The sequence below is a fragment of the Manacus candei genome, unplaced genomic scaffold (assembly GCF_025592945.1).
Source record: "Manacus candei isolate 608988 ecotype Guabito, Panama unplaced genomic scaffold, ASM2559294v1 h1tg000071l, whole genome shotgun sequence".
NCBI lineage: Eukaryota > Metazoa > Chordata > Aves > Passeriformes > Pipridae > Manacus > Manacus candei.
Genome location: NW_026138119.1, coordinates 9,713,369 through 9,734,526, shown reverse-complemented (window position 1 = coordinate 9,734,526; position 21,158 = coordinate 9,713,369). Strand labels below are relative to the sequence as shown.

At 52.8% G+C, this 21,158-nt stretch overlaps 1 protein-coding gene and 1 long non-coding RNA gene across 4 annotated transcripts; both read left to right on the top strand.

The window, feature by feature from the left end:
* The first annotated feature begins 823 nt into the window (after nucleotides 1-823).
* Nucleotides 824-9,383, top strand: LOC127480195 (uncharacterized). 3 transcript variants are annotated; one of them, XR_007907787.1, is made up of 4 exons: nucleotides 824-1,480; nucleotides 1,581-1,662; nucleotides 3,124-3,341; nucleotides 7,314-9,383. It is a non-coding gene; the product is annotated as an uncharacterized LOC127480195 (long non-coding RNA). The 3 variants fall into 3 exon arrangements; XR_007907785.1 differs by having other exon boundaries at nucleotides 824-1,662; XR_007907786.1 differs by lacking the exon at nucleotides 7,314-9,383 and adding an exon at nucleotides 3,611-3,831 and having other exon boundaries at nucleotides 824-1,662.
* Nucleotides 9,384-12,158: 2,775 nt separating this feature from the next.
* LOC127480228 (P2Y purinoceptor 4-like) lies at nucleotides 12,159-13,316 on the top strand. Its single transcript, XM_051808126.1, is given in 7 exon segments — nucleotides 12,159-12,205; nucleotides 12,427-12,575; nucleotides 12,578-12,671; nucleotides 12,673-12,782; nucleotides 12,785-13,093; nucleotides 13,096-13,197; nucleotides 13,303-13,316. Coding segments are annotated over 7 exon segments (825 nt in total).
* The last annotated feature ends 7,842 nt before the right edge of the window (nucleotides 13,317-21,158 follow it).

The window sequence follows — 21,158 nt, the reverse complement described above, 5'->3', positions numbered from 1 at the left end:
CTTCAGCCAGGTTTGACCCACTTGTTGTTTCTGTGGAGTTGTCTGAAAGCAGCAGGAGAGGGAGGGGATGGCCCTGAGGAGTCCTGGCTCTCCATTACAGCAATGGACAACTGGAGAAGCAGATCAAGGCTCTGCTCTGCAGGTGAGCTCTGTTTCACAGGTGCCTGTTATGTGATAACCTTGTATACACATTTTATTGGCTTATCTGTGGTGTACTGATGGTTATCAACCAGGGCAACAGCCCAGCTCTTGATTGCTCCCAGCTCAGGAAGCCACGGTGAGTTTGCAAAAATGCTCCTGGGCTCCACTGAGAGGATCTGAGCAAATGGAGGATCTGCAGAGGTGCTTCTGCTCCCACCAGACTTCTCCAGCACAACCCCAAGGCTGTGCCCTTGGGCTGAAGTTATGGAATCACAGAGTCCCAGACTGGTTTGGGTTGGAAGGCACCTTAAAGCCCATCCAGTCCCACCCCCTGCCATGGGCAGGGACACCATCCACTAGCCCAGGTTGCTCCAAGCCCCGTCCAACCTGGCCTTGGACACTTCCAGGGATGGGGCAGCCACAGCTTCTCTGGGCAACCTGGGCCAGGGCCTCCCCACCCTCCCAGGGAAGGATTTCTTCCCAATATCTGATCTAAATCTACCTCCAGGCTGGGGGGGCAGAGGGGAAACACCAACAGCTTTGTGGGAGACCTCAGGGCACCCCCAGCTGTGACAGGGGTCCTGTACCCCCTGTACAGCCATCACAGGGGTCCCTCAGCAGCATGGCCAGTCCCACCCTGCTCTGCCCTCCCCAAACGGGCTGCAATCACTCCAAATTCTAAATTTTTGTGACTCATTTGTCAAAGAACTTATTGCTCGTGACTAGTCACGGTTTGGAAACAGCTGCTGTGTTTTGGGCTCTGACAGTAACTCACGAGTTTTGGCTTTTCTGCCCTGTGTAGTATTAAGTATTATTTTTATTCCAAAGATGGAGCATCTCTCACAATCCTGAGTAAGTTGTTTTGAGTTATTCTGCTGTTCTTACCCCGGTAATTTCTCTCCTTTGACTCTGTGTGAAAAGCTGCTCCCCCTGGAACAAAGGAGTCACGTTGGCTTTACTCATCAAAAATTGCATATGTATAAAATCTCAGTGTTGTCCTGAGCCTGAAATCCCTCCCCACGTGGGACTTGTAGCACACACTGGAACCCATTGCCTGCAGCCTGGCAACTGCCTCCGTTGCCATGGGAACGGCTCCACTACCCTTCCATGGAGAACCTCAAGAATTCCCAGTTTCGGAGCTTTTAGAACACCTCCAGTCCTGGCTTGTTTCATTCACTCACTCACTCCCATCCATGAGATCTTCCCCTCCCAGTTTAGAGACTTACTCAGCACTTCTGGGACTCCTGAGGAGTTGGCTGAAGGGAAGTCACACAGCACTTTGAGGCACAGCTTTACCTGGGATGCTGGTGCTGCCCCTGGGTTTATTTCCCGTGCAGATGTATCATGTAATTAGCACTGAATGTGTATTAGATTTGTACTTCATAGAGAACTATAAACTGTCTGACTTCTGCACACTTTTCTGCACTTACAGAGGGCAGAAGTGTCTGAGAAACCTCCGACCTCAAGTGTTAAACCCCCAAGTGATGTAACCTGGGCTGGGGGAGAAGCAGCTTCCTGGTGGTGAGTTTGCTGTGGGATGGGGTGTGATGGGGTGTCACACCTGCCCTTGGATCCCACTCCCCAGCATGTGCAACCCCCATTCCCTGTTGGAGAGCAAGCCCAGTGGTCCTGGTGTTTGTGCAGGAGCTGTGGAGGATCATGAGGGTCGCTGGGTTTGCCCCTCCCCTGGGCACTTTTTTTGCACCCAATTGGCACAGCTCTGTTAAGCACAGGTAGATTTTCTCCTGACAGTTATTTATTGAGAGCTTATTGTTTCACTTATGGGAAGATTGCACTGGAATAACATGAATTTTGAGCAAGATGGTCTTAGAAACACGTTCCTGGGGGTATTTTCTTTGCTTGTTTTATACAAATGTCTAAACAAGGCTGGGTTTTGCTTTTATCCAGCTAGAAATTCCAGGCACAGGTCCATGGGGGAAGGAAGGGAGAGGCTGAGGGGATCTCAGGGTGGTGAGGCCCTGGCACAGGTTGCCCAGAGAAGCTGTGGCTGCCCCATCCCTGGAAGTGTCCAAGGCCAGGTTGGACAGGGCTTGGAGCAACCTGGGCTAGTGGAAGGTGTCCCTGCCCATGGCAGGGGGTGGGTCTGGATGAGCTTTAAGGCCTTTTCCAACCCACACCATTCCATGATTCTGTGATCTGATGGCACAACCAGATCTCAGTTATCCAAATCCTGCACCTCTAAACAGAAAGAGCTGGAAGGGCCGGGAGAGGAGCCCTGGTGTGGAAAGACTGGATGATGTGGCATCAGGTTTCCTGCACATCAGGTGCCAGTCAGAGCCTCACCACGGAAGAAACAGCAGCTGAAGATTTAGGTGAGGAATAACAACAACGAAGAAAACAAAACAAGAGTGTGAGAAAACCGAGGAGGAGAAAAAAAAAAAACATTTCTCAGCTGCAAAATACTCAGTAACACTCCCAGTCAGCATCAGCTCGGTGCATCCCAAAATCCTGAGCCACTGGGAAGTGAGAGCTTGGAGAATCCCGAATCACTGACTGGGGTTTTGATTTATTCTTTGCAGCCAGACAGTGCTCTCTCCCTCTCTCTCCCTCTCCCTCTCCCTCTCTCCCTCCCTCCCCTCCCTCTCCGGTGTGCGGGCACAGCAGCCACCTCTCCCCCTCCACCAGCCAAAGCGGGGGGGAAGGGGGGCTGCTCCTGCAATAAAAGTGTGGGAAGCTCATGGCTGCGGAGTAATGCAGACAAAGCACGAGGGAGAGGGGCGCAGAGGGCCGGAGCCCCCGGCGATGTGACCCACCCCGCGTCCGCAGCCCCCGAGCCGCGTTTGTGCTGCCTCACGGATAGCTCGGGTATCGCTGGCTGCGATAGCCAGCGGGCTCGGATATCGCTGGCTGCGATAGCCAGCGGGCTCGGAGCCCCCCGGGGATTTCTCCGGCGCTAATTCGCTCCGCACAAAGCCCAGCCTGCCGGGCTGCTCTCCAGCAGCAACCTTTGCATCCCTCCAGCTCCCCCCGAGCCGCAGGAGCTGCTCCCCCCCGGCTGCTCCCGAGCCAATGTCACCTGTGCCCAATGAAGCAGACCCCGAGGTGCCACGCATGGATCCCAGGATTCTTATTTTCCTCCTCTACGTGATGATCCTTCACGAGCTGGTGAGTGGCTGGATGGAGTACCAGAAGCAGATGGCCAAGCCAAAGAAGCAGGCGGGTCCAGTTTGGTCCTCGAGGTGAGTTGATGCCTGTTCTGGTCCCAAAGGTGCACAGCCCAGGGGTGTTTTGGGGGGAAACGTTGTCTTTTGTGTGTGTGTCAGTCCTTATAGATGTGTGTGTGTGTCTGTCTCCTCTGCTGGGTGAGGATTAAGGTCTGTTAATCCTTTGAGCCTGTATTGTCTGAGCATCCCGTGCATTTGACACACTTGCAGATAAACATGCCTGTAACTGGTTTTTTTTTTCCTGTGGAAATGGGCTGTAACTCAGCACATTTGCTGTGACTCAGGTTCCCAATCACCACACCTGGAAGAGAAAAATGTGGGCAGCAGAGGAGCCACACTTCATGCATGATATTCATCAATGAGGCACAAACCTCCAGAGACTCCTGCAATCAGAGTATTTCATGTTAAATCACTACTGTGCATGTCACTATCTCTCCGTCTCCTCCCACTCTCTGGGCTGTGCCCACTACACCAATCCCTTGTTTTCTGCCCAACAACAAAAACGAGCTGGAGAAATAAGGACATAAACAAAAAATGCTGCATGTCCTTAAAATTCTGCTCTGCTTCTGTTCACATCCCGCTCACATTTAACGGGGTAGGGGTTGGCTCGGCAGTGTTGGGGTCCTGTAATGAAAGACATCCTGACAGCTTCCATCAGCTGTGTGATTACAGACTTGCACCCCAGGACCCAAAATTCACCTCCTGCCAGATTTCAGGCCATGGCACACCGACACCTCGTAGCCTTGGACCTGAAAAGATGCCAGTGACCCAGTTTGCTCCAGGTCTGATGGCTGCAGCTCGAGTGAGCTCACAGCTCACTCCTCATCCTAATCCTCTGGCAGACTTCATTCCCAGCAGCAATTCCTGTGCCTGGTGCTGCACAAACACCCCCCAAAGGTGTCTCCATAGACAGGACCCCCCAGGGAAAGCAGGGGAGTGAGGAAGCTCCCGGGGCTGATGGAAATCAGTAGCCAGCAGCTCCCAGCCTCTTCATCTGCAGTTCAGGGATACATTCCCTGGCTGGGTTTCCAGACCAGCAAAGCTGAGCTGCACCTTGTACAAGTGAAATGATTAGCACTGGGAACGCTGCCATGGGTGGAGACAGTGCAGAAATAGCTTGAAAGAGAAGGGGCTGGCTGGCTTCTGATTGAGGTCAGAGGCAGATTTCGTCACTGTCTTCAAGGCAGAGTGCAGGGAGGACTTGGGACACAACTTGCACTGAGCTCTGGGGCACCCTGATGCAAAAGAGAAAACCTAATGGACTCATTTGATTTACTAGAAGCCACCAAAAAAACGTGCATCAAGCAGCCAGGAAAATGTGATAGGACTGGGTTTTTTTTTTATAAGGAATCTAAGGGAATTAGGTATCCCACCAAACTCAAAAATCTCTAGGGGCTGCCTCATTTGGGAAGGTGGGACCAAGCCAGCTGAGTTGTGCAGAGCCCCAGACCCTGGAGGCATCCCAGCCCTCTCCATCTGAGCTGTCCCTGCTCCTGCTGCTCCTGTCTGACCTCAGCCAGCCTGGGAAAGCAAAGCCACCAGATCTGTCCATGTCACATGAATCCTTCACGTGTTGCTCCATAAACAGGTGAAGCTCTATGACCCAGAGAACTGGAAAATTACAGGATGAACTGGGATCCTTTCAGTGGAATTAAGATTGTCCTGTGTGGACACCCTGGTTCTGGTGTAGCCTGGGCTCACACACCCCCAGAGTTAACAATGCTGAGGTTTCTTGATTGATGAGCCCACAAGGCCAGGTTTCCAGTGCTTGGAGAGCACAGCTGGAGCCAGATGTTCACCCTTCAGTATAGTCTTGGGCTTGGAAAGTGCTCAGAAATGGTTGCCACATCTGTAGCCTGGCTGTCCATAGAGTCCAAGCCTTGGCTCAGCAGTGGGATAAAGGTTCCTGATGCCTCACATCAGGTCAGGAGCAGCACAGCACAAACCCAGCACCTGCACCAGGGTGAGAGCAGGGACCTGGGACACCCATCCTGGCTCAGCCCAGCCCTGCTGGCAGTGGCTGTGGGTGCCACCTCCAGCCAGGAGGGCACTGGTGTGATCTGTGACCTGAGGGGTATTTTAGGAAGGATTGACAGGCATTGCCAAGGCAGCCACTCAAAACCTTCCTGTAAGAGCTTAACCCTGAGGCAGCAGCAAGGCAGAGCTCCTTGGATGAGATGGAAGTGAGGGCACAGCTTCCCAGCACAGCCTGGAGCTGGGCCAGTGCTGTAGAGGTGAAGCTCCATCTCCTGCCACAGGGCCTGAGCTGCCACCTCTCTGGCCTGTTAGGAGTAATTAACGTGAAAACCAATTAGGAAATTAAGTTATAAAGCAGCAGGCTAATTAGGACATGAGAGTGCTCTCTCTTGGCTGCAGCCTCAGCCCAGGCAGATCCTTTTGTGGCTGTTGGATAGTAACAGGCTCTGTTGTGAGGCAGCTTTTTCTCACATTCACAGCTTTTCCACAGCTCCCTCTTCCCCCGCTCCTGGAGTGGCTGGCAGCTCCCCCGCCCCTGCCTCCATTCATCAGCCTCCTCTGGCATCCCAAGGCACTGCTGCTCCCTGCTCTCCCTTCCTCCAGTGCTTAGATCACAGAATCACTGACTGGTTTGGGTTGGAAGGGACCTTAAAGATCATCTCATTCCACCCCCTGCCATGGGCAGGGACACCTTCCACTATCCCAGGTTGCTCCAAGCTCTGTCCAACCTGGCCTTGGACACTTCCAGGGATGGGGCAGCCACAGCTTCTCTGGGCAACCTGTGCCAGGGCCTCCCCACCCTCACAGGGAAGAATTTCTACCCAATATCCCATCCAACCCTGCCCTCTGGCAGCGGGAAGCCATTCCCTCTTGTCCTGTCATTCCACTGCCTTATCCCAAGGGGCTCTCAGGTCTCCCTGGAGCTTTCTCCTCTCCAGGCTGAACATCTCCAGCTCTCCTAGAGCAGAGGGGCTGCAGCCCTCAGAGTACCCTCTGGCCTCCTCTGGACAATGTTTATTGACAAAGTCACTGGGAATCACAGGAGGAAGATCTCTGAGCAGGATCTGCAAAGAGGAGAGATCTCCAATCACCAAACCCAGAGATCACCAAGGCACAGCCCTTTCTGCAGGGCTGGGGACAGGACTCCATACAAATGTCACTCCAAGTTCCTCCAGAACTGCTGTGCCCCACCTCACCCCCAGCACTGGCAGCACAACCTGCACGTTTGCTGTGCCAGTCTGCAGGCTTTGCAAATCTAGATATGAAAATGGGGAGTGAAGGTGTCAGCCAGGAGGGCTGAAGGAAAGAAGAGCTTGGGACACAGTGCCTGGAGAGAGGAGAAATGCCCAGGACAAGTGGGCTGGAGTGTTCAGTCACCCCAGAAGAGCCCTGGGTGAACACAGCCCTGCTGGTCCTGCAGGTCCTGCAGCTCCATGAGACTGTCCTGGGCATCTCTGCACGGCTGTGGTTGGTTCATGGCATGGTTGGTTCATGGAGTGGTTGGTTCACATCCAGGATAACCCCCCTGAGAGAACATGGACTGAAACAAGGGTGGTAAAATCCCAAAGAAAAGCCAGGACTGCACGTTGTTTGCTTTAGGGGGTTTGAGGAAAACTTCTCAAAGGTGTCTGAAGTTTTGGAGGGGTTTGTTTTCAGTGACCCACCTGGAGAGAGGGGACAGACCTTGGGGCTCTCATGGGCTGTCTGGGGGGTTCTGAGCTCACATTTGTGCACTTGAAGTTCAGCAGCTCTTCCCAAGACCTCCAGTAGCTGGGACAGGGAGGGTTCCTGCCACCACTTCAGGTGCACAGGGGAGGCTCAGCCCTGGGGCTGCAGCTCAGGCACCTTGAGCATCAGGATCTGCAGCAGGATCCAGCACTGGCCCTTCTCTTAGCTCCAATGGTGGTGAACCAAAATTCCCTGTCCTTTCAGGAGCCTCCCCTGGACGCAGCAGCTCTGCCCCAGCTCTGTCCCACCCCAGTAACCATGTCTCACTTTGTTCCTCCACAGCAATGCCACCAGATCCAGCCCCTCCAGCTTCTCCAGGCCCCTGGTCCACTCTGTGCGCAGGGAGAGGTACAGGGACTGGAGGAAACCGGGAAGGATCATCCGGAAGGCATGAGGAGGGATCTGCTGGGAGCGTGGGGAGAGATGGCTGAGCCAGAGGAGCCACCCCTCAGGGTCTGCACCACCTCACCAGCCCACACAGGGGCATCCCCCAGGCACTGCAACCTGCAGCTTTCCTCACTGAGAACACACCACTGAGGAGGAATGAGCCCCTTCCTCCTGGGAATTCGTCCCTGCAGGGTGAGGAGCTGCACTGGAGACACCTCAGCCAGCAGCAGGATCACCCCAAGTGGCACCTTTGCCACCCAACACAGTGAAGTGACTTCTCTGCTTCCCAAAGGGTTGAGTGGAGGGAGAGCAGATTTCCTGGGGGGAAGAGTGAAATTTGCTCCTGCAGGGGCAGCCCTGGGAAGCCTCCAAATGGTTTCAGGCTCCTCTTCTCCTGCTCCAGGACTGCGTGGCCAGTAAGCCTCAGCTCCCAAACTGACTGGAAAATCTCTGGTGTCCAGTCTGTCACCGCTCCCAGGAGAACTCACCTCTACTGGGACACACAGAGCTCATGGCACTTTGGGAATGCTGGCTCCCCATTAGGTCTCATGCACTGAGAATCCCTAAATTTTTTTCTGCTTTCCTTCACGCTTGTTAAATGAGTTACTCTGGGCTGGAAGGGGGAAAACGCCCTGAACCAGTGACTCAGAGTTATGCCACCAAATGCAATTTACTGCAATGACCTTGTAATTAGCTTTCCTTGGAGCATTCCCAGCAGTTGAGCCAAATAAATGTAAGAGCCACTTTCTAATGAGCAGATAGATGGGGAAGGAATACAGTATTGCTCTTTTTGAGCCTGCAGTTTGGGCATAAAATTCAATTTTAGAGGCAAAAGTCTGCTGTTGCATCCTGCACCTCACATAGGCAGGATGGGAATCTTGGAGCACTGGAGGGATTCTGACTCTGGGCTCTCACAGCAGCTGTCCATGGCAAAACTGCTCCTTATTTGCTGAACATAATGTTTGGCTCAAACACAGCCTGTTTTTCTCGTTGCCAACCATTTATAAACCTGACTCAGGCTCACAGACACATTATCCAGGAGCAGATAGGGAAGGCAGTCGGGATAGATTATGCATTCATTATCCAGAAGTAGCCACCAGATACATTTGCACATTTGTCTGCTGCTCAGTTGTTTGCAAATTGTTCCTGTTGGTTGACACTGTGTTTGTTCAGTCACCCAGGGCTGGAGTCACCTGAGCTCAGCACCCAGACCCAGGTGCTGCAAAGAGGGGAATGGGAGGGGGTGTGAAGTGACTCCTCTGAAGTTAAACCTCACAAGGAAGCTGCCTGAACTGTGCTCTTGAAGTTCCCAATCCTCTATCCCAAGTAGGATTAACTCAGATGTAAACCTCTACTTTCATATGGGGGAGATGAAGTTTCTGCCTTGAAGTTGATGCCTCGTGTTCAGATGTGTTTGAAAAAGGAGCAAGAAGTGGCAGTTAATGTTTTCTGCACGTTTCAAAGCATAAACTCCCTGCAAAGTTGTGCCTCAGCCCTGTGACACTGTGACACTGTGGCTGTCCCTGAGGCCTCCACGGCCTGTCCTGATCCCTGCAGGTACAGCCAGAGGTGACAGCAACAGGGGGAGAAGGTGGCAGGAGGAAGAACATTCAGAAAGTGTTTCTGGGGGCTGGGGGACTTTGCTGCCCTGGAGTTGAGTGTGAGGGCGGACACGTAGCTGGATATTCTCCCTGCTCTTCTGCCAGAGCCTGTGTGAGTTTGCTGGGAGCACTTCCTGTGGAAAAAGGGTTTAAATTAATTACTCCAGTGGGACAGGATGGGATTGGCCTCACTGACACGCTGGGCTCCTCTGTCCTCAGTGGGACAGACAGACCTGAGCGGGGACAGAAGGACCTGACTGGGCAGGAAGGGTGAAGGGCCAGGACTGCTGTGCTCTGCTGATCACACGCTGGGTTTATCCCTGTAAATATCATCATGTTTCCTTCCAATAAACTCTTTTCCACATGTGGTGTTCAGGTTGTCTCTGTCCTCATTCAGCCCTTGCATCTCTGCTGGTTTTGCTTTTCCCGTTCTGGGAGCTGCTGCTGTGAGGGCTGATCCAGCAGGGCTGGAAGCATCTTCCACGCTGAATTTATGGCACAAATGTTTGTTCTCTCACCCCTTATGCAGAGGAACCCTTGATGGCAGACCAGAGTCTTATTTTCAGGTGGCTGTGGGTTTGCTCTGGTTTTTTTGCAAATGTTCAGGGTGCTCTGAGCTCTGTTGGAGAAGGTCCTGCCCCAGGAAAACACCTCTGAATGGGAGCTGGTGGTGGCAGAGGGCTTGGGATCCACCAGGCTTCAGTGGTGTGGACCCCCAGAGTCCAGACCCTGCAGAGGCTCACCTGCACTTTGGTGTGTGCACAATGGTCTGGGCTGACTGAGGGCCCAGGGTGAGGAGGGCACAGCCAAGGGTGGCCCATGTGCTGAGGTAACTCCAGCCCCTGGGGGTTTGGGTCTCATTCCGTGCACTGTCACCCCTCAGCACCCTTTGTCACACATTTATTCCCCTTGCAGGGGAGGTGGGTGACTTCCTCCCCAGGAGGGGCTGTGCTGTGACATCACCATACACAAGGAATGGCTCCAGACAGGAATTCCCAAGAAGACCCCCCACGTGTGCTGTAACCACACAGAACCAGCACAGCTGCTGCACTGAGCTGGGCTATTTATTGCAGAAGAAGACAAACGCCCCCAAAAGCCTAAAAAAGGACATGAAGCAGCACTTTCTGGGCGCCCTGTGCAGCCCCTTGTCCCAGTGCAGCTTCCCCTAAAGCCCCCCATGGCAGGGAGTCACCTCGTGTGGCTTCAGGTGCTGCCATCCCAGGGCAGGAGGCTGTGGGGGCTGTTGGCTCTGCTCAAAATAGTCTCTGTGGGCTGCACACACACTAAACCACACTTTGCTTAGAAACTTCCTTTTTAGCTCGAAATTCAGTTTGCAGCCCTTCCACAGAGAGCCAGGGAAGGCCCCTGTCACCCCAGAGCTGGCTGCCCACAGGAGCACCCAGGGGGGCTTGGAAGCATCAAGTTTTGACCATCCACGGATTAACTTTCCTTCAGGGACTGTTTCCTTCAGGTCCCAAGGAGTTCATTGGGATGCAGCATTGGGATCTCACCCTCTGGGCTTTTAATCTCAGCTATGGATGTGCCCTGCCTTACAAAGCAAAGGTGGTGGCAGTTTTGGACCAGAACACTTCTGCACCCACACACCAGAGATCATCTGAACGTCTCAGTGAAGCCCTTTGGGGGTTTCCTTTTGCCTGGGAAAGAAGCAGGAGGGCAGTTTCAGAAATTCCCATTTTCTGACCTGCAGAATGATGCTTGTTTGGACTGTTTGCTGTGACCTGGGGACACACCTCCCCATCCACAGCTTATGATCCCACCAATCTGCAGCTTTTACTGAGCCTAAAGAGTAAACAGCACCCAAACCTGCTGGATTTCAATGAAACCCATGACCTTGTATATTCTTGTCACCCTGAGCTGGTTGTTGCCACCATAGTGGGTCTGTTTTGGGCAGAAAAGAAAGGATCCCCTTGTTGCCAGCGTGGCTGCTCTCTGGAATGGGGTGTGATTTCTGCAGCTCTGTGGGTGATGGTGCCATAAGGCAGCAACAAAACATTATCAAAAAGGCTTTAATTCAGAAAGGTTCACTTTTTAGGAAAAATAGTGAAAGACAGAGGAAAGCAAACATGTAATGTCTGCCTTAGCCCCCTCTGTGTTAGAAGCCACTGTCCTTTGCTGATGTTTTAGCAAATAATAATCAGCCTTCCCTGACCCCTGGTTTTGACTCCCAGATTTACCAAAATGGGGGTTAAAGGCTGGATTAAGGAATTGACACCCTGTTTCAGCCAGGCTTGGGCAAGCCCTGGTGAGGACAAACTGGTTCTCAACACCTCCTGAGCTGTTCAAGCCCTGTTCCTTCCTCAGCCCCCCGGAGCACACAGGAAGGGGCAGTTTCAGTGCTGGCTGAAGATGCCTCTGTCTAAAAACACATCAGCTGTGACAATGCCTTCAGGCCTGTTTCCTCCCTGGGATCTGTCCTTCATCCCTTGGGATGTGGTGCAGAGCTGTGGCTGCAGCAGGACAGGCTGAGAGCATCATTCCATGGAGCTGGTACCCCAAAGTGCCCCGAGCATTTTGGGGAGGTGCTGGGGTGGGACGTGGTCATACCCCAAAGGCAGAGTGAGCAGTGACTGGCACAGGGGCCAGAGTGTAAATCCAAGTGCCTGAATGTAATCACAGGGATCTGATTTCAGGATCATCCCCAGGTGGATGTGAGGCTGCCAAAAGGCCAGGGAGATGTTTTACTGCTGGAAAGTCTGGCAGCAGGAGAAGGGAGCAGGTCAGTCAGGCACTGGCTGAGTGTGCTGTAACCATAAGCTGGAATCATGGAGTGTGGGGAATGCTGGGGTCTCACCAGGCATTTGAAATGCAGAGACTTTTGGAGCCAAGCAGCAACAGCACCATCTGTGTCATCTTCCTCCATCAGCAGTTAGTGGTGGGGAACATTTAAGCTGCTCCCACTGTTCCTGTGTAGCCCTTTGTCCTCCCTTTGTGGCACAGTTGGAGGATGTCAAGCTGAGTGTGACAGGTTGGAATCTGATTCTCACGAGGTTGTATATTTGTGTGTGAGAAGCAAGACTTTGGCTCCTTGAACCTGTGGAGGCCAGGATCAGTGATCACTGGAAAACCAAAGCAAGACTTTGGGCCTTTGAAGCTGGCAGGATAATATGTGGAGGCCAGGATGAATCGTGATCGACTTTTGGCCACAGATCTTCAGGATCAGGGATCGTTGGAAAACCTCCCTCTGCTGCTTCAGCCCCTGTTGCCTCTGACCCAGCTCAGCCTAAAGGTGATGAGCTCAGGGGCTTCTCCCTTCCACCCCACCCCTTGCAGGTCAGCACAGAGGGTTCTCCTGAATCCTCTCTCACCTTCATGAACCCCAGTGTGGACTGAGTGTCCAGGGGCTGCACCCACTGTCCCTGCCCTGGCCACCCTCTCCTGCTGAGCAGCTTCTGGATCAAACAGTGGGATTCAGGCACGATCCTGCAGTTCAGCCTGGTCCTGGGAGGTGTCCTGATCATCCCCATTGTTCCACTCAGGCTTTCCTACCTCAGCCTTGGCAACCAGTGGCCATTTGGGAAGTTCCTCTGCCAGTTCGAGTTTTCCTGCACTGCAGCATCTATTTCCTGATGTTCACCTGCATCCACCAGTACTTTGGTGGTGTATGGTACAAGAGCAGGTCCCTCTGCAAGAAATCTGGAAAACCTGTGCTTGTTCATCTGGCTCATCCTGTGTGTCCCAGGGTTGCCTTTCTTCTTCCTCCTCAAGACTTCAGTCCCAGGCTCAACAAAATGCCTGGATATTCATGTATTTTCTTCTTCCACACCATAGTTCTTGTTTTGCTCTCTTTCCTCCTGTCCTTTGCCATTTCCCTGATTTGTGGAGCTCTGTTGGGAGCTGCCACTGCTGCAGCAGCAGGGAAAGCTCCAGAGGCAGCAGAGGAAGAGCAGGTCTCTGCAGATGATTGCAGGTTTCTGCAGATGATTGCAGTGTCTCTGGTGGGTTTTGCCACCTGCTTTGGCTCCCTGCACATCTGCAGGACCACTGGCATCCTTGTGAAGTCCTGTGGCATGTCTTGGCACCTCTTGCACAGAGGAGCAGTTGCCTCCAACATCAGCTCATGGCAAACACCTGCCTGGATCCCCTGATTTATGTGTTTGCCAATGTTTGCCAATGCCAAGGGAACCTTTCTGACTCATTTTGCAAATGCTGGGCACCAAGTGAGTGTGAAAGGTCCAGGAACCACCCAGGACATTCCTGGAAGATCCCACGGGGTGGCTGCTGGAGATCCAGACCCTGAACTTCCTCCTCCTGTTCTGTCCCAGGTTCCCAGAACTAAAGTAGCAGCACTGCAGGAGTTCCAGGATTTCTTTTTGTTCCTCCAGTGCTATCAAGGGCTGTTCCCTTGGGCAGGGACTCCCAGGGCTGTAAAGAAGCTCCAGCTGGGCACCAGTCCTGACACTACTGGTGGCTGGATCTCCCAAATGTGAGTTTTTTTACAGTGGCCAGACCTTGTTGGGTGCAAGGGGGAAGAAGAATTTACAACCACAGTCCTAAACCATGAGAAACTTCAGTGCAAATTGCCATGAATCTCGTGCCCAGGAGTATTTTGTGCTTTTTCTTTTCCGTCAGGAGCAAGGTCTGTGCAGGTCTGAGTCCAGCACCCCAAAACACAGGGGACAATAACCCATGTGCAGGCACCTGGTTGTCCCTCAGCCACCCAGAAGTCAGCAGCTCATGTGGTAGTGATCCAAACTGTGGGAAAGATGAGAATGAAATGAGTACTAGGGCAGGAGTCAGAGAGAGGAGATGCTCCTCTAGGTAAGGCAACAATTTGGAAGTTCAGGGTTTATATTTAGGCCTCACTGTAAACTTATTCTCTGAACATGACACAGGATCCACGTTTCACTTCCCCATCCCTCAGATCGGTCTGAGTTGTCCTTCCCCTTTCTCTCTTGTCTCTTCCAATGGAAAACCTACAGTTAACAAAGTCACTGTGACCTGCTTTTTGTGCCAGCAAAGCCAGGGGTTCTGGAAAACACTGCAAGTAAGTGCTGCTGTGAGAGAATGAGAGGAGGAGAGTCCTCATCTCCCAAGAGGAGCTGGGCAGTAAGTCGGGATTTTCAAGAGGGTTTTTGTTCCCAGTGCTCCACTGAGGTTTGGGTTTGGGTATGGTGGCTGTTGGCTCTGCCCCCGTGGCCACCTCTGGCCACCTCTGCAGACACAGCCTTTGCTGGCAGTGCCCTCAGGGGGTGAGGTGGGTGCCCACCTGTGAGGAGGGTGCAGTGACCTCCCCCAGCACCAAAGCAGGGGCTGGGAGGTGCAGAAAGGTGTCTTGCAGGGGTCTGCTCTAATGTAACCCAGCAAATAACCTGTTTGTCTTGGAAACCGGCGTCAAGGGCAGGGTAGAAGTGACTGAGAGACTCATTTTCTGGCTTGGTTTCTCTCTAGTGATTAATTCCTCGATGAATCCCCACCTGCCTCACCGGGGCTGCTCTGAGGCTTCACTGAATTTGTGTCTGGCACACACCTGGCAAGCTCAGAGGAAAGGTGTTGTTCCCTGCTGTTAGAACACTCCTGTTGGATAAATCCTGTTGCCAAAGCCAGGCAGGCTCCAGAACCCTGCCTAAGGCACGTGGGTGACAGAAAACAGCACCTTGGCTTCGGGCTCTTTCCTAGAGGAGGAAATACTTCTGTGTTTGTGATTCGATGCACAAATAAAGGGATGTTTGTACATGCCTGTGGAAAAGGTGACTGTCCCTGTCCCCTCACAGCATCTGCCACAGTGCCCAGCAAACAGATGAAGCTTCATATTTCAACATGCAGCTGAGCAAGGGATGGGGAAGGGCTGAATCAGGATAATCCCTTTTTATTCCACCAGGGAGCATAACTCTAATGATTTTGATGCAAAATGCTTCTGCAGGTCAACATTCACCTTTTCATTCTTAAGTAACTGTCCATTAGTGATTCCCTCTGGACAGCCAACTGTGAAACAAACCCAGAGTTGTTTGGGCAAGTACAGGGATGGCAAATAACCAGGAATTTAAATGTATCTGCAGTCCTGCAAATGGCTGTATAGCTACATTTGAAACCCAAAACCTGCCCTGAGCACCCACACAAATCTTATTGTCTCTCCTCAGTTTGAGCAGTTACTCAGTATTTAGTAACTTCAGTAAAGTCATTCAATTCCATGTTTGATTTAAAGGAACTTTTGGGAATATGGTTCCTATTCACTTCCTATGAGGAAAAAAAAAAATCTATGAGGTTTTAAGCTTGTAATATTTTAAGGTGATTTTCTTAGGCCTTTGTGAGGTGAATTTCTGAGCTTGTAAGGGGCATGACCATACCACTCCTTGGTTAATAACTCCTTGGTTAATCCAGATTATCACTGCTGTTAAGGCTTCATGAACAGCTCCTACCCAGAGGCTGGAGAGTCACAGCTCAGTGTTTCAGCAGAGTCACACTTTGGGTGCAAACACTTCATTCTGCAGATTCCCTGGTTTCCCTAGAGGAAGAAATCTTCCTCCCCCAGGAAACATCACCCCATTTGCATATTAATCAAGCTGTTGGACGCTGAGTGACTGGGAGGTTCCTCGTGATGTCAGAGCCCTGCTATTTCCAGTGGTCACCCGCGGTGGGGAGGACCAGGGAAGTGGTGGATTCTCCATCCCTGGAGGTTTTTAAGATGAGACTGCATGTGGCATCAGTGCCATGGGCTGGGAACCACAGCGGGGTTGGATCAAGGGTTGGACTTGATGGTCTCGGAGGTCCCTTCCAACCCGGCTGATTCTGTGATTCTGTGATTCTGTGATTCTATGATTCTGTGATTCTCTGATTCTGTGATTCTCTGATTCTCTGATTCTGTGATTCTCTGATTCTGTGATTCTGTGATTCTCTGATTCTGTGATTCTCTGATTCTCTGATTCTGTGATTCTCTGATTCTGTGATTCCATGATTCCACCACTCCCGGTGCTGCTGCTGCTGCTGCTGCAGGGTTGGGAAAGCCCTTGGCAGGGCTGAGGGTTTGTTCCAGCGTTTCTTTGGGATCCCAGCAGTGCCAGCCTTGCGTGTGGGCGCTGGCAGAGCCTCCTGCCCGGCAGGAACCGCGGCCACTCGCCCGCATTTTCGGGTGGTGACTGGCAAAGGTGCTTCCTGCCTGTGAGCTGCCAAAGCCTCAGCAGGGCCACGGAGGAGCTGTGGAGCTGGGAAGGCACCTCAGGGGGGGTCAAAGCCCTGCTCGAGCAGGGTCAGATGTCCTCCCCATGCCCACGTGGCTTTTGAGCATCTCCAAGGATGGAGCATCACCTCAACCCACCGGCAACTCTTTGTCTAGGGCAGCCCAAGGTGCCTCTTCACAGGGCCCCCCAGTTGGCTCCATGTGCATGTTTAGGATGTCACTGGTGTTCTGGGGGTAAAAAGTGGTTTTTGGGGAAAAAAATGAGGCGTTTGGGGGGGAAAATGGAGTTTTTTAGGAAGGAAAAGGGGTTTATTGGGAAAAAATGGTGGGTATTATGGGAAAGAAATCAGTGGGTTTGGGAAAAAATGGGGAGGGGGTTGGAAAAAATGGTGGGTATTATGGAAAAGAAATCAGTGGGTTTGGGAAAGAATGGGGGGGTTTTGGGAAAAAATGGTGGGTTTGGGGAAAAAATTTGAGAATATCTTTGGAAAACTTGTGAGGTTTTGGGAAATTTTTTTTTTTGGAGGGGGAATTGTGGTTTCTTGAGAAACAAGTGGGGTAAACCCATTTGTTTTAAAAAAATATAGGTGGGGGGGCAAAAATTGATTTTTTTTTTGAATATGGGGTTTTTTAGAAAAAATATGGGGGTTTGGCAAAAAACTGGAGGGGTTTAAAAATGGTGGGTTTTTTCAGAAATTTTTTTTCGGGGGAGAAAATGGTGGGGGTTGGGGGGAAAATGTTTTTTTTTTTTTGAGAAAACTGCATTTCTGAGGAACAAAACTGGCTTTGCTGGGGGGAGGGGAGAAATCCCGATTTTTGAGGAACCAAGTGATGGTTTTTAAGGAAAAAAAACAGGGAGGTTTTGGGAAAAAATGTTGGGGTTTTGGGGGGGATTCAAAATCACATGATTTGACTGCATGGTCTTCAGAGGCACCTCCAATCTCAGCCCCTCTGGACAAATATCTCCAGGGAATCCAGTGGGATGGCCACTCCACCCAGAATATTTGTTCCAGTTGTTTAGACAAGTGCAGATGTTCACCCAAAAATACTTAGTGAGTATATTAAGAATAATGAGAGTAATAGGAGTTATTCCCTTTGTGAAAGGAAAAGCACTTAAAGTGCTGTTTTGTTTGATTCTTCATTGGTGATTTTTAGATGGAAATGGAAGTTTGTTGGTTTGTTGGTGGCTCGTGCTCAGGTTGGTGTCCACCAGGACCCAGCTGCTTTCCTGTGTGTGTTGGTTGCTGGGGTTTTCCCAGTTTTCCCATTTTGCAATGGTGGAGGGGACAAGCTGCATTTTCAAGTTTGCTTTTGCACCCAAAACAGCTGGAAAATGGACATGGGGAAACCTGCAGGTTGGTCACTCATCAGGGGTGACTTTCAAGGAGCAGAGGCTCTGAAAGGCCCCATGTCCCCTGAGACCTGCCAAGCAGGACCTTGGTGGATTTTCCTGCTCCAAACAGGAACAAAAGCAGTTTTTAAAGCTCCCTAGTCCTGACACAAGAGGTTGCTTGAGCCTGCCAGCACCTCCAGGGCTGCTTGCTGGTGGAGGCTCCCGCAGGATAAATATTTACAAGAGGGATTTGTGTGAAAAGGTGCCTTTGAACGTCCCAGGCACCATTTTTGGTTAGAAAAGGCCACATTCATTGAAAGCCACACACTGAGCTGGCCCAGGGCACCTGCTGGGGTCAGTCCCCCCAAAACTCACAAAAACCAACCCAAATCCACTTCTGCTGGGGAAGGAGTGGTCACTGCTTGCTTTGCACCTCAGTTCCTACCTAGAAGATGATGATGTTTACTTAGTCCACATCACTGGCCTAAGGCAAGTACCAGCCTTTCCCAGCCCAGCCCAGCTAAAAAAAGCTTAGTCAAAAAAACCCAGTTCCAGCCACCAGGATTGGTGGCTCGGGGACACAGGGCCCTGAGGGATGTCCCTCCTGGGGGAACTGGAGCACCACTACTGGGCAGGGTCCTGCTGCTCCCTGCCTGCCCCAGGGAGCAGCTCAGGGCATCCCGTGCCCGAGCCCAGCCCTGTGATCCCTGCACAGCTGGAGAGAACACAAGTGGTGCCTGTGGAAAGAAAATCAGGGGATCAGCTGCAGCTGTGCCTGTACCTGGAGGGAGCAATTTGTCTGCCTAAGGAGAAAATAACAAAAAAAAATGGGGTTTTGCAACCACTGCAGGGAGGTGGAGGGGGGTGGAGGCCAGGCTGGTGCTGTGCAGCTCCTGGGGCTCTGTTTAGTGCCACCTGCTCAGGAGAGATGGTCCCAGCCAGGGGAAATGCAGCTCAGAGACCACCAGAGAAACACCACCACGGCCCCAGGGCCCCCTGCACCTGCCTGGCAAGGCCCCACCGTGCTGGGCATCAGATTCCCTCCCTGCCCTTGTCTGCTGAAGGTTGTCACTGAGGATGGAGAGCTGGGTGAGGGATTTCTTCCTTTGCTTAGGGAATATTTGGGGGTGCTTAACCCATCCCAGACCATTCCCCACATCCAAGGGCTGTATCAAACCTCCATCCTGCTGCTGGGGGAGGTGTGGGTGAGGGATGGAGGGTGATCATCACCTGCAGCTGGAGGTGGGAGGTGCCCCAGGGGAGGGAGCAGCCCTGGCCAGCTCCAGGCAGCATCCTTGGGCTGGCCAGGGCTGTGGGATCCTTGCTGGGAGCACCAGGACCTGCCTGGTAAGGGCCAAACATGGTGTTCCTTTAGCTTTCTGCAGTGGTGGGTGATGGGGGAGGGTCACAGGGGGGCCTGTGGGGCAGCAGGACTTGGCCAGCAGTGCCCAGGGGACCAGCACTGCCCCACCAGCTCCAGCTGGGTGTCCCAGCAGTGGCTCCAGGGGGTGAATGAGCTACCCAGGGCCACCCAGCACAACCTGCAGCTGGGTGCTGGTCCCTGGCTTCCAGCCTCCGTTACTTTTCCAGGTCCACTCTCAGGTGGGGGCTGGGGAGGCCACCAGGGACAGAAGGTGGATGTCACCTGGGTGAGAGACCAAGGGCAGGGTCCCCATCCAGGCCTCCCCTTCCCCACTGGCCTCGCTGTTGAAGGTGAAGCTTTGGCTGTGCTGCTTCTCTCCTTTCCCTCTGGTCCCTGCTGCTGTTCCAGGGCCAGCACTTGGCCATGGGCAGGACTTTCTGTTGCCCACCTGGCAAGTGCTGGAAAGAAAACTGGTGCAGAGCAAAGGTTCTCCTGGAGCCAGGGAGTGCCTGTCCCTCCCGCCTCTGCCGTGTCCCTGCTCCCATGGCAGTGGGTGTCACCCGTGGGCAGTGACCCCCCCTGTGTCAGGGGCTGCTTTAATATCACCAGGAATTCTCCTTGCCTTTGCAGCATGGGAAACCAGGAATGATTCTCCCCTGAAGGTGCAACGGGGTGGATGGATCCTCAGGCAGAAGGAGGCTGAAGTCTTTGAGGATGAGTCAGGATGTCCCTGGCTCTGGGGGAGGAGGCTGCCCTGGGTGCTGTGGGGAGGAGATGGGGCCCTTCCCTGCTCATCCAGAGCTGCTCCTGGGGCAGCATCACTGCTGTTCTCCCAGGGGACTGTTGTCCCCTGAAACCCCCATGTGCCATCAGCCAAAGCAGGAGATGGAGCAGCTGGAGGAGGCTCATCAAAGGGACTGTGAGTGCAGGAAGGGGGGTCAGGTCTGGCTAAAAGGGGCAGAGATCCCCCCCAGGGGTTTGCCCAGAGCTGAAACAGGCTCTCTGTCCCACAGGAACTAAATTTGACTTTCCTTGGTGACTGTTGCTGCTCTGACTTGCCCTGAGCCTTGAGCCCAGAGGGCAGCAGAGCCCCTGCCTTCAGTGGCACCTCGGGCACGGGGAAGGGACACCTGTAATTAGACTGAGCACTGCTGGTCTCAGACCTCTTTGTGCTCATTACCAAGGGGTAATTAGTGACTTTGCAGCCTTGTGAGGCCAGAGGGTGGAAGAGGGGGTTGATTTAAGGTGTGAGGAGAGCCTTGCCCTGGCTGTGGGAAGCAGCACAACAGCCCGGGAGATGCCAGGTGAGAGGGGCAGCAGAGACAGACCTGTTCCTTGCAAGGGGAATTTTGCTGGCAGGCTTTGGGGAGCTGAAGAGAAAGTTTTACCCCATCCTGGGGAGTGAAACAGGGAAGGGGTCGGGGCTGCACAGAGGGATGGGGGTGGCACAGGGTGATGGGTGGGCTAAGGATGGCTGTGCCACCTGCTCCAGCTGGCACAGGGAGGCTCCCAGGGACCAGCTCTGGATGTGCTGGGGTATCTCCAGCCATTTTGGGGTGTTGGAGCCTTGCTGGCCGGGCTGGAGACTCAGATTTGGGGGTGCTGTGCATGGCTGTGCCCCGCTATGGCCTCAGGGCTCTCCTGCCTCGTGCCACCAGTTTGGCATTTTGGGTTTGGCTGCTGCCTGGATAAGGAAGGGTAAATGCAGAGGCACTATAATGCCCCTGGTCATGCTGGGGACAGGTGACAATGGGGGTCTGAATCAACAGCTCACCCCAGATTGGTGCTGGGAGAGAGATCCCCAAGGTTTGGGCAATGACAGAACCTGTGTCTGGGTCTGGGTAGATTCCAGAGGGGGATCATGTTGGAGGCTTGGGATGAGCGCCCAGACGGGGTGATAAATAACTCTGGAGTGGTTGTTGCTCTTGCAGAAGAGCAAACCTGCATCAGCCTAATCTCTGGGAGGGGGATGAGAGCCAGTGTGGATGGGGATGTTCTGCTGGGGAGCAAAATGAATTCCTTTTGAACCAATCTACTGGTAAAAGGGCCAAAATAAAGTGCTTAGTGAGTGTTTTCCCCCCAGACATGAGAGTTTCTCGGGCTCTGGGTTAGGGTTAAATTCACACTAAAACCCCATTAGGGGAGGTTTCTGGTTTTACCTGTGTGGGATCTGCATTGAGTTACAGACTGAAGTTCAAACCCCACTACCCAGAGCACTCAGGTGCACCCAGCTGCTTTGCTCTGTGTTAACCTGCCAGATTTCACCTTTCCTTGGTGCTAAAGGCTGCAATGAGCTGGCAGCAAGGTG